The sequence below is a fragment of the Hesperophylax consimilis genome, chromosome 27 (genome assembly GCF_061612785.1).
Source record: "Hesperophylax consimilis isolate HC1 chromosome 27, BYU_Hcon_1.0, whole genome shotgun sequence".
Taxonomy (NCBI): Eukaryota; Metazoa; Arthropoda; class Insecta; order Trichoptera; family Limnephilidae; genus Hesperophylax; species Hesperophylax consimilis.
In genome coordinates, this window is record NC_142862.1 from 25,466,935 (window position 1) to 25,480,385 (window position 13,451).

Consider the following 13,451-nt stretch of genomic DNA (forward strand, 5'->3'; position numbering starts at 1 on the left):
AAAAAATTATATAAGTCATCCAGACAATTCTTTGCGCCTATGAAATTTGTCGCATTGTCACTGTACATACACGAAACCGGTCCGCGTCTGGATAGAAAACGCTTAAATGCGTTTAAAAAATTGTCCGTGCTTAGATCTGATACCACTTCCATATGTATAGCCTTCGTTGTTAAACAAATAAATAGACATATATATGCCTTTTGACTTTTTACCCCACGACGCCTAGAAAGGGTTATATTTATTGGTCCGGCAAAATCTACACCCGTATGTGTAAATGCCTTTGCTTCCTGAACTCTAGCTGTAGGTAAATCTGCCATTAGCGGTATAATATTAGAAGGTGCAGTTTTAAAACAGAAATTACAAGCATGTACTCTTTTGCGTATTAGATTTCTCCCCGATAAGATCCAATAACGCTGTCTAATTATTGACATAAGGAGATGTGCACCAGTATGACAATTCACACGATGGTGAAAGTCTATAATTATATCGACAATATGATCCTGTCTTGGCAAAAGTACTGGATGTTTGTTTTCAAAAGGTATATTCGCGTTTGTTAATCTACCACCTATACGTAACAAGCCATTATGATCTAGGAACGGGTTTAGTTTTCGGATTGAAGGTGAGCATAATTTATCCCTCTGTATCAATTGTATATCGGCACTAAAATACCTATTCTGTAAAGCTTTTAATACATTCATTTCAGCAATGTTTAATTCCGTGGAATTTATAACTGTTGAGCGTGATAACTTTCGCATAAATCGTAAAATATATACCACAATTCTCAGCAGTTTTGGCCATGAGGAAATTTTTAAAGCGAGATTATATATCGGAGAATTTTCCTCTATTGACGTTATCGTAAATGTATGCGATTTTTTCAATTCCAAAGTATTCTCCTCCTCTCGTGAGGGGGAAAATCTTTCGACAGGCCACTCGGATACTGGGTTCGCAGCCCAGGGCGGACCGTGCCACCAAAGAGAATGATCGACTAGCTGTGCAGGCAGTAGTCCTCGTGATAAACAATCACTAGGATTGGTAACGCCATCTATGTGATAAAAATGTTTCGCGGGTAAATTTTCCTGAATTTCACTAACTCGATTAGCTACAAAAGTTTGCCACCGGTGCGGGGACGAGTGAATCCAAGAAAGTGCTATTTTTGAATCTGAAAAAGCAAATATATCGTTTATCGAAACGCGATTTCTATAAGTATCTATAATAGATCTAACGAGTCTAGATAAAATAAGCGCAGCGCATAATTCCAATCGAGCGAGCGACACTGTTTTCAGAGGGGCCACCTTGGATTTAGAACATATCAAATTCATTGTAGTGTTGCCACCCTTATCCGTGACATGAAGATATATTACACAACCGTATGCTTTCATACTCGCATCTGCGAAGGCGATAATATTTATCGTGCAGTCCTCCTTTACTCCCAAATATCGAGGTAAATTTAAATTAGAAAGCATCGGTAATTCTTCCTTGAATTTGACATATCTATTAACAATACTTTGGGGTAGTTCCTCGTCCCATCCTACTTTCTCTAACCACAGCTCTTGTAAAAGTAATTTGGCATATAAAATTACCGGAGCAACCAAACCTAATACATCGAATAAACGAGCTATTGTGGAAAGAATTGATCTTTTACATATAGTTTTTTCCTCCGTCGGACATATCATAAATCGAAAACAATCAGATATCGGATCCCATTTTAATCCTAAAATGCTACATTTATCCGAAAAATCCATTGTCGCGCGGTGCGACTCTGGTAATTGGGCCAGTAAATGAGGAGAATTACTCGACCATTTGACTAATTCAAATCCTCCACACTTGAACATCGCCATTAAATCTGTAGCCAAAGTGATGCCTTCACTTATAGTATTTACAGAATATACAAAATCGTCCATATATAAATCATTAATTGCAACTTCCGCCGCTTTCGGATAACGATTTCTCTCATCGCTCGCTAGCTGCCGTATAGTTCGCATTGCTAGAAAAGGTGAACAGTTCAAACCAAACGCGAGTGAATTAAATTGATAAACTCCAATTTGTTCATCTTCGTGAAATCTATAAAGAATTTTTTGATATTTACGATGGCTTTCCGTTACCATTATACGTAGATACATTTGCTTAACATCTGCGGTTAATGCTACAGCGAATAAGCGAAATTTAATTAAAAGTGTAAATAAATTAGATTGCAAATTTGGACCTGTATACAAAGTATCATTAAGTGACAACCCTGAACTGGTCTTTGTACTTGCATCTAATACAACACGAGTTTTTGTTGTTGATTTATCTTTACGAATTACTGCGTGATGAGGAATGAAATATCCCTCATCAATATTAGATGAAGACGGAACTTCAACCCTCATATATCCCTTTTCCAGATATTCAGAAACTACTTCATTATAACTGCAATGCAATTCTGGCGAAGTATTAAATTTCCGTTCTAAATATTCATATCGACGCTGCGCGACACGGCGCGAATCACCTAAATTATTAGGATCTATCTTAAACGGTAAAGATACAATATACCTTCCCGATTCATCCCGTTGGACTGACTCGAGGTACATTTTCTCACATTCTGCATCTTCAGCACTCATCAACGACTTAATAGGCATGTCTTCCATCGTCCAAAACTTGGATAACGCATTATATAAATCTACATTGGTTATGGGGCCGAACGTCCACGAAACCTCCGGCGTACACGTAGGTATTTCACCCATTACAATATACCCGAATACTGTCTGTATAGCCGGTGGTGCATTCGTATTATGTTTAAAACCTTATTCCCCAGCAGAATATATGGAAATAACTGTGCACCTAATAAGATATCAACATCGGATGGAACGTTCCAGGATTCATCCGCTAAGTTTAAACCCACTAAATGCTCACATGACTTTGTGTCAACATGTTGTGTAGGAAGCTTATCAGTTATTTTATCGACAACTAATAGACTAATTTTATAAGTATCTTCTGAAACGCGGGATTTAATTTTTAACGCAACGTGTCCCAATATTGGTGTCTCTACTGAACCAACACTTTTAACTACTGAATTATTTAAAGGAATTATTTTAAGATTTAATTCATTACAAGTGTTTAAACTGATTAAATTTTGTTGCGAGGCGCAATCAATTAAACACCTTACGGTTACTTGATTATTTTTATTGTCATAAGCAAATAACTGCGCGGTTGACAGTAGTACATTCGTAGCTATATTACCCGCAGAAAAATTATTATAATGTTTATTATTACGCGCTATTAATGTAATGGCTTCGTTTTTCGATTGACTTTCAGTATTCACCGTGCTCTCAAAATGCAGAGCGGTGTGATGTCGTTTTTTACAAATTCTACAATCCGATTTAGATGGACATTTCACAGTTTTATGTTTATCGCTTAAGCAGTTTACACATAAATTATTTAATTTCACAAACTGAAAGCGAGCATTTGGTCTTAATTCGTTAAATTGTTCACATTTAAACAATTCAACATGATCAGAATGATTACATTTCCGACACCTGTTACGATTATTATTACTTGACTTCGGTTCGACCACAGCGAATGAATGCGTAACTTTGTTTTTATTATTAACAACTTTATTATCATTTTGCCCAGTTCGTTCTAGGATTTTAACATGCGACCGAATGTATTCTATTAAATCGGTATATGTAGGTATAGCTTTCTCCCGTATAGACATTTCGAAATTTTGCACCAACTGTATATCTAATTTTTTCAGTGCAACATGTAATATTATAAAATCAGTTAGGTCATCAATACCTAATTCCTTGAGTGCAGCTATGGAAGACGCAAACCTTTCGATAAAATTATTTAACTCATTTGGGTTACTAGGTGCCAATAATTTTAAATTCAAAATATTGTTCAGATAAAAGGTACCTAGCACGCGTTTGTCCTGATATTTCTTTTCGAGAGCTTCCCAAATTAAAAAATAATTTTGTTCGTTCGGAAGTATTCCCGCAAAAACTGATAACGCCTTTCCTTGGAGTTTCCCTATCAGATATTGCATCTTTTGCGACGTATTCAAATTTTCATTTGAGTGAATGTTTAATTTAAAAGCTTCATAAAATATCGACCAATTCTCTTGATTACCATCGAACGATGGCATCTCGATCGGTGGGAGTTTAATTAATGGTGAATTATTTAACTTCTGTCGATCACGTGATGAATCTTGCTTTGCTATAATGCTTTCGCGTATAGAAACTACAAAACAGTACTTATTTTCGAATTTACTCCATAAATCGAAATTCATATTGTAATTTGAATCCTTTTTCAACTGAAGTGTATGAAATTCATCACACAACGTATTAAATTGTGCATAATATGTAGCTATATTAACCGTTTGTTTAACAAAATCCTCCGAACTTCTCGTCTCCCTGTCCGCAATACTTTTCCCTTTCTCATATAATTCATTAACACGATTATGCATCAAATTAATCTTCGATTCTAGTAACTTGATTTTAATATCCTGAGTACTATCGCTAGTCGCCATGATTAATTGTATGTAGGAATTTAAACACAACAATAATTACAAATGCAACCTAGTACATACAAATTAACAAAGTATAAAGAGGAAATAATATTTATTTATAACTTTAAATATGTTAATTTTAAATACCCCGTTGGTAATCCGGCTCGAAAGAACCAAAAATGGTGTCGCGAAGCTGCGACTCCACTATATATTTTAGAGGTGGTGTGATATGCCACACGCCCAAAGGACCAGTCCCAAACTACTCCGAATGATAGGTATGGGACGATATATGCATCCGACAAACCCGATGGACAGTGCAATAATCAAAGGTATAAATCTGGGCTTCTGGAGCACAAGATAAGCCCAGATTGGAAAGCAGGAAAGATGGACTCACCCGTTGATGACTATCACACGTCTCCAGGAGTATTAGTTGATTTCACTTCACAAATTATAGGTATATTCGCACTGTCTGATATTAATTATCACTCCGAACTCTGATAAGCAACTGACACCACTTTTCAGATTTTACATGTGTTGCAACAATATTTTTAATATGGTGACATTTTGGGATGGGTAAGAGGGTAGGTAGGACATTTGCAGGATTTGGTATTGACATTACACTTGTCCTTTAAGCCTGTGGATGCATACCTAACAATCCCATATATATTGCGCGAACATACTCCTTTATTATTCTGACTCTTGACAGGTGGTCCTATGTCTTCCTCGGGCGTCCCCGACTTCTGCTACCATTCACATTTGCATTGTATATTCTCCTTACACTCCTATCTACGCTCATTCGCTCTACATGCCCAAAAAATCTAAGCCTCCCTTTCTTGATCTTACTCATTACACTTACATCAGGCTTGCACTATTTGCGGATCTCAACGTTTCTCACATAGTTTTACCACACATTCACCTCAGGGATCTCATTTCTACAACATTCAGTCTACTTTCATCCTTTCCCTGCCGGTTCTGCCAGTAAATTTTAGACTATAAAAATATTACCACTTGTTATTTCGGCTACTGGCATTATACCTAGCTCTCTCATTCAAAATTTAGGCTTATTAGATCTGTCAAAAAATTTATATATAAAAATGCAAAAATCAGACATTTTAAATACATGATGGATTACGAAAGATTTTTTAAATATTTATATTGAGGGATCAGTAGGATTTATAGGCCCTGTTAGAAGTTCTACCGAGCCGAACCCTCTGATATGAAAATATCTGGAGTCGGTGAATTATTTTCCTCTGAATTTTCCTCTGTCGGTGAATTATTTGAACTCTGGTGAGTTGACGTGTTGTTCTTGTATTGTTTTGTATTTATTTTGCTTATATAATGCACTTGCATAATTTTGATTGACTAGATGATCATTTGTGGAAAAGTGTGTGGAAGGGTTTAGTTTTTCCTATGGGGAAGATTTAACCCGGACATAAAGTCAGAAAAAAAAAAAAAAGAAACTCACCATTAATATAACAAACTCCGTTTGTCTCCAATCTGAATCTGCCCAGCTCTTCCATTTGTATCTCCTCATCCATTATATTGTCGCCATCTTGTCCGTCACCGTTTTCGCAACAGCTGTCAGGTTTTCCGCCATCCGCCATCTTGGGATCGTTCTCTTTCTCGGCCTGTTCTGCTTTCCGGCGGCAAGTTTTCAAATCCGCGGCGATGTTTTCCACGTCGACAACTCGTCCATTTCCGTTTTCACATTGGTTCCCCTTTAGGGTACAACAAATTTTTTCGTCCGGGGTTATCAGTTTGTTTTGGATGTTCGGATCGCAGTTTTCAGGCCAGGCGTACCTAGATAAAAAAATTCAAGGGTATTAATTTCAGTTTTTCTTTATGCTCGCTATGAGAGATATTCACGTCTGTCAAGTTCCTATCTGATAGGAGCCCTACAAAGAAAACATTACTATTAATATTACCATTACGACTCCTACCAGAGAGCAACATTACAGACGGAAATAGTATCTCTCTTAACAAACTTCAGAGGAACATAGGTTTTAGTAATAAACGTGATTTAAATTTTATACAATAATTGATAAACAGCCTTGTATGTAAAAACTTTACTAATAAAAGTAAAATACACTAAACTGACATTTAACAGCCTTAGTGGGCTATATTACTATCCTCTTGATACCTTATCCGTAGGATAACAAAATAAACAAATATGTATTTTTTTTTTTTTTTTTAAATGTGAATACCGCATATGAGTCCCTACTGCTCCCAACCGTCTAGAGCCAGTGAGACTATGTCATCCCTAATTGCAGTATGTTGTGAGGCTGAAGGTAGCGGGGAGGGGAAGGAGATGGGGTGGAGTTTTTTACTATGTATTTTAAATTTTGTTTTAGTCCTTACGTATTTAAGGTTTTCTCGCGGCCTTATGTAAAAATACAGTTTTCAAAGCAGATACTTCATTTTTCAATATTTTTTGAGCCAAATGAACTGTCTTTCCTGATTTCCCGGCGGGAAATATCTAGAAATCTATGTTATTGGAAGGAATTGATATTTTTTCAATATATACAATATATTCAAATATATGCTGGTGTGTCGTATCGTAATTTTAAATTCTTTAGCTCGTTAAATCGCCCACCACTATACAAGCAACATTTTCCGCTATAGTAGTGGTAGCAGGGGATTATCAAATAACTTGTAACCCAGATTGTCTCTATTTCTTTAAAAAAACAAATAATGCTTAAAAAGTACAATACTCTTCTTGAATAATAATAAATCATTCACGTTGCTTAATGATACGGAGACAAGAATATACTTTAAATTGTTTTTTATTATATTCAAAACCTTATCAAGTTTAAGAACTGAATTAAAATCTTGAAAATTTATTCAAAATGTTAATTTTAATATAACATGGATATCGCACCATAATTATACGATTTCAATATTGATGATTTTTTTTTCTTAAGAGAAGAATTGTAACCGGATGAATTCATGAATTAAAATTCCAAGGATTCAGACATTTTTCTCATTTTCCAAGTAATAAAGTGTTTTTCGGTGCTCAATTTTTGGAATAAAATATATTAAATCGTTCACCGATGAACGTGTTTATTTTCTAAAGAGAAATGGCCACATTATTTAAATGAGTGCAATAAAAATGTATATTATCTTCGTTATTATGCCAAGCATAAATTCATTTATTCATTTAGACACATAATAAAGCTAGCCAGGTATGAAGGGAAACTAAAGCCAGTGCAAAAATCATAGATAATGATGTGATGAACTTTCACAGTCAATGGAAGATTTAATAGCTTAGGAGTCTGCTTTACAACTTAGATTGTTGCAGTGCGATTTTGTCTAAGAGGCCCGAACCGGGTTGATTATTAGGAATCTGGTTAAAGCGGGATTAAAGGCCCTTAACGGAGGGGAAGGAGATGGGGTGGAGTAAGGTGGGGGAGTATCTGGCTGTTCAGATCTGGTCAATAAATTGTGATGAAAACACAAATAAACTTTATTTGCGCACCCCGGGATTTGAACCCGCGACCTTTGTCTTGTTAGTTGAGACTCTTACCCCTTGACCACGGGGGCCGTCAAAACATACTCGCAATGGGTAGAAAACCCGGCTAACTTATCTTATAGTCACTAGTCACAGGTTAAGTACCGAATAGTAAACTCGGACTTTATACATAAATAAACAGTAAATCTTAAATCGAAAATATACGTTATCCTATGGATAAGCTATCGAGAGGATGGTGAAATACACCCTTCAGTGTGTCTTATAATAGGCATAAAAATCATTTGGTAAAAACTGTCACAAATAATCATTGACATAAAATAGTCGTTTTTTAAAGTTGTTTCAGTAAATATACAGAAAATAGGGACAAGTTTAGAAAGCACATTTTATGAAGATCTTAGATGGGACCTACATATCAAAGGTATCACGGAAAAACTTATATATTTCTTTAAAAATCTAAGAAATGTGGTAAATAAAAAATACATGAAAAAAATCTATTACGATTTATGTCATTCTCGTATTGCATATGGAATTATAGGATGGGGAACTGCTATATCTAAGTATATATATATAACCTGAACACAATTCAAAAAGGAATCATAAAGACCATGCTGAAAGTACCCATAAGAATGCCTTCGATTGAAAATTTCCCCGGTTTTGATGTACAAAATGTACAACAAATATATGCTAAAAATATACTATTGGAACTATTCAATAATTCTGAATCCTCTACAATACCGCGTATTCATCAAACAAGGTCAAATCGCAATGACACAAAAAATATTCCAGGACATAAAACCACATTCGGACAAAGAAATTATATTTATTTTGCGACGAAACTCCACAACATCCTTCCCCCTGATATAAAGCGAATAGAAAATTCGAATGATTACAAATCAAGAATAAAAATCTGGCTGAAAGAGATTACATAGAAAACAAATAAAACTAAAATATTGGCAACTATCTTTATCTATGATCGCAAGATTCAACCCGAACTAAACGAACTGATTGGAAAGTTGGAATGAAGAATGAAGGCAATTTAGATAGTTCTTATTCGAAGTATGATACAGTTAAATATGACCGAAGGAGATATGGTTCCATTAGCTCAGTTGGTAGAGCGGTGCCCCGGCAAGGTGAGGGTCCTGGGTTCGAGTCCTAGATGTGACTGTATCTTTGCCTGATTTTTCTGTTTCAGATTTTCGTTTAGGAATTGCTAATATTGTCTTCAATAATTCATTATTACAATTTGAGGTCTTACTCACTAAATAAATAATTAATTATTACAATTTGAGGTCTTACTCACTAAATAAATAATTAATTATTACAATTTGAGGTTTTACTCACTAAGTTATTCCAAAAAATAAATAGATAAAAATTAAGCAAAAATGGTGAAAATATTTAATAAAACACGACTCGTTTGAAATAGAGCAAAAATCACTCAAAAGCTTTAGTTGCATTTAAAGATACACTTTGAATTTTTAATGCGTATTACATATTAAATAACAGAACAAAACGTGTTTTTAATAATTTTTGCAGCTTACTTTGCGATTTTTTTTCTACCGAGGGAATTTCATATAATTAACATTTCGGCATAAAAAATGTATAGATATTCTCTTCAAAAATAACATTTATTTTTTTGTAACTTAAAAAATTAAAGAGTTAACGAGAAACTTGTTATAAATCGGTAAAAATTTGGTATGCGGGGCTTAAATAAGAGAAGAAAAAAAACAAACTACGCTAGTCGCTTCCATTCCTTAGTGACTAATTTTTTTTTTTTATTTAGCTGTAAAATTTTTATTTCGGACTCAGATTTACTAGAAAACGATAGCAAAAATCAAAAAATTTATACAACAAAATCGACTAATCGAAATATGATGTAGATTGACCAGTTCCACGCACAGTTTCCTTGTATCGGGTAAATAACATTCTACGACCCTAAAAAGTCGAAAACATGTTTTTATCAATGCCACGTTTACGCGTCATTTTGGTACGATTTTCAACAATAATAATGATAATATTATATTTTTGTCACAACACTAAAAGTTACTTGACCTGAAAATGAGAAGCGTATTATCTAAAATCTGTTTATCTGAAGCTTCAAAACTCTTAAGGCTCCGTAGTAAGCGTTCAAAAAGAAGAAGCGTTCAAAAAGAAGATCGTTTGAAAGGGAGATATGTTAATATGAATGTTAGAGGGAGCGCACTAATATAAAAAAAAAAACGATAAACGAAAATATTTAATAAAACACGACTCGATTAAAATAGAGCGAAAATCTCTCGACAAATGCTGAAGTTGCATTTAAAGATACACTGTGATTTTTTTCATACTTATAACATGTTAAATAACAGAACAAAATTTGTTTTTAATAATTTTCGAAGCATACGTTATGATTTTTTTTCTATCGAAGGAATTTCATATAATTACCGTTTCGGCTTTACAAATGTGTAGATATTATTTTCAAAAACAACATATATTTTTTTGGAATTTGAAAACTTAACATGTTCAAGAGAAATCTCTAAATAGTATAAAATAAAGTAGCTTTTCGCGTCTGTCTGTTAGTACACTTAGTTCTTCTAAACTACGCAACGGATTTTGATAGGGTTTTCACTATCATTTAGAGAATTTCTCCCGGAAGGTTTATATATATAATACATGCATATTACATTTATAGAAAGTAGAGAAAAATCGATGTTTTGTAATCAAGTCGTAAAATATATTTTTGTGCGCTTACATTGCTAACGCTGGCTAAACCTTATGAGATACATCAAAATAATGTACTACGGAATTGTATATCTTTAAAAGGCCTAAAATAAAGTCCACGATGGTATATGTCTATCTCTTAAGGATAACCCCCAACAACGCCAGGTACAAGTCAGCTACTATGTTATAAATCATTCTTGAATTTCGAGGTTATTTTCGCCTCAAAACGTCATTCATGTTCATAATGAACTATGGGAGCTTTGAAATATCAGTACGAAACGACAAATTGTTCGTTACATATTTTTCAATTGAAAGAAAAAAATGGTGTTGAAACTAGGGCAAACTAGGCAAAAAAATAATGTGTATATGGCCCGGACGCACTTGGCAATCTCTTGGAGAACAGGACTTGAATAATATAGTACCACCTACTTCTACCTACCTACTAGCAACGCTCATCAACTTATCTGTGCAAGATATGAAAGGAAAGATGCTAGTACGCACATTCATGCGTAGATTAAATTAAGTAATCAAGTTAATATACAACAAAATAATAATTAAATAAAAAAATGAAGATTATAAAAAAACAATTATATTCTTATCCGATAATGTTCCTCCATAATATTAGAGATTCTTAGAGATGTGTGCGGACGATGAAAACATGTGTGCGGACAATTCTTAACAGATACGGTTAAGAATACCTTAGAGCAGAAGTTCCCAACCTTTTGTACTGTAGAGCACATTCTAAAATATTTTTAGGGTGGCGGGCATCACCTATTTTTAATTTTTTTAACTCGGGGCAGCAATCGCAATCAAAATGACAACAACGCGGTTCCAGGCGGGGAATGCTATTTGCACATCACTACTTGTACACTCCGAAAACCTGAAGTGAGCCGATTAACATTTTTAATTAATGTTTATAAAAAAATAATTTCACTGCCGAATAGTGGCAGACACTTACGAATCGTTCCGCGGGCACCATGGCGCCCGCGGGCACGGAATTGGGAACCCCTGCCTTAGAGGGAACATTGCCTACAAGTACTACTTAAAATACGTAACTACCTATTTTATCATTATCATTAAAAAAATAAAACAATCCAATTACCTAACAGTTTACAATGAAAATCGCTAATTATGTATATTTTTCACAAGTTTCAATATTAGATTCTTTTAGTTAATATAATTTACAACTGAGAAAAAAAAATAGAGCATTTCATAACAAATTATTATAAGCAATAATTAGTCGCCTGAAATATCCATACAAATTGAAAATATCTCCCAGGTGCTCTTAACCACTGAGCTAAGTCGGCTTATTCCCGCGTCGGGAGATATTTTCAATTTGTATGGATTTCAGGCGACTAAATATTGCTTATAATAATTTGTTATCGTCTGTGCTATGCATAAAAAACTTTGTCTTATAAACATAAGTTTATCACTAAAAAAAATAACATTTCATGTTTTCAGTACGATCCCCGTTTGCTTAATAGATCAAAATGCCGGCCGCCATATTGATTCGTAAAAATTGCCACAATCGTCCGGGCACTGTCCACAATAACGAGACAAGATATAAACTACACGGCATAGTTACCCACAAAACATTCAATATGTTAATTCATAGATTGTAAATAATTGATTCTACGAAAATTATAGTGTATATTATGGTGATTCTAGGGCATTCCAGGGATGTAAGAAAAATATTGGTTGACATTAGATTAACAATATAATAATTAACTAACAATGTACGGTGTCCGGAAACTCGTAGTACAAGCGGGAAACTAGTGAATCTACATCACATTTGTCCATAATTGCCTTACACCGATTATTACAAAACAGTTCGTTACATATTTTTCAATTGTTCAATGAGAAAAAAAAATCGACCCCTAGAGTCAAAAATATATAGTTTAACTGAGGATAGTGCCTTCCGTCTCAGGGACTGGAGTCAACCGCACTAACAACCACGCCAAATGCCGATCGGGTGATCGACATTTATTTCGTAAATTAACTGCTGTAATGTTATACGATTTCAAATAAATGCGGATATCTCCGCGTGTGTGTACGTGATTGCCGCCAAAATTCTATATAATGCATTGTCATCGACAACGAGTATATCTGCCGAGTTTCAGCTCGATCGAATGTCGGGAAGTGGGTTAATTTCAGCTTGCAAGATTTGCACTAATTCCTTACCGTAAACAAAAGGAAAATTCGAAAACTACTTTACTAGAAGTGACTAGAATGCTGACGCCACGTACAACCTATCTCTGGGACTACTATATATCTGCATCCATGGTGTTCATTATTTATGTATAATACACTTATGAAGGATTCCGATAGTGCATAAACAATAATAACTATAATTAATAATATACTAGATATTAGGAAACTATTCATTAGGCTAGCTTTAGACTTGTAAGTTATTTGGTAAATTTACGACTTCTAGCCAATGGGCATATTGCATTTTAAAAATCCAATACGCCCATTGGCCAGAAGTCGTAAATTTACGAAAAAACTTACAAGTCTAAAGCTAGCCTTAAAAAGATCATTCAAATAAACTGCATAAAATCCTCACCATGCACGTACCTCACATAACACAAGGGCAAAATCACAGAATCAACTTCAAGTGCCAAAAATTAATTCAACCTTTGCCAAAAAGCACGAATCCTTCCTAGAACCTTACATCTTCAACACCTTCCTAAAAGAAACCACTTACTGCAACACTCATAAACACCCAAACAGTTTACTTAAACATTTCAACACATGGTTACTACACAAAAAAGGGCATGTATCAGCAAGTTTCTAGCAATCCCTTCT

The 13,451-nt window shown here is 34.5% G+C and overlaps 1 protein-coding gene across 2 annotated transcripts in view; it reads right to left on the reverse strand.

The window, feature by feature from the left end:
* The window catches only part of LOC149410833 (cysteine dioxygenase type 1), a 67,551-nt gene that overhangs the window by 21,046 nt on the left and 33,054 nt on the right, over positions 1–13,451 (reverse strand). For both annotated transcript variants that reach the window (XM_089647760.1, XM_089647759.1), the window contains exon 4: positions 5,946–6,280. In XM_089647760.1, coding sequence (XP_089503886.1) covers positions 5,946–6,280 — 335 coding nt within the window. The remainder of the gene's footprint in view (positions 1–5,945; positions 6,281–13,451) is intronic.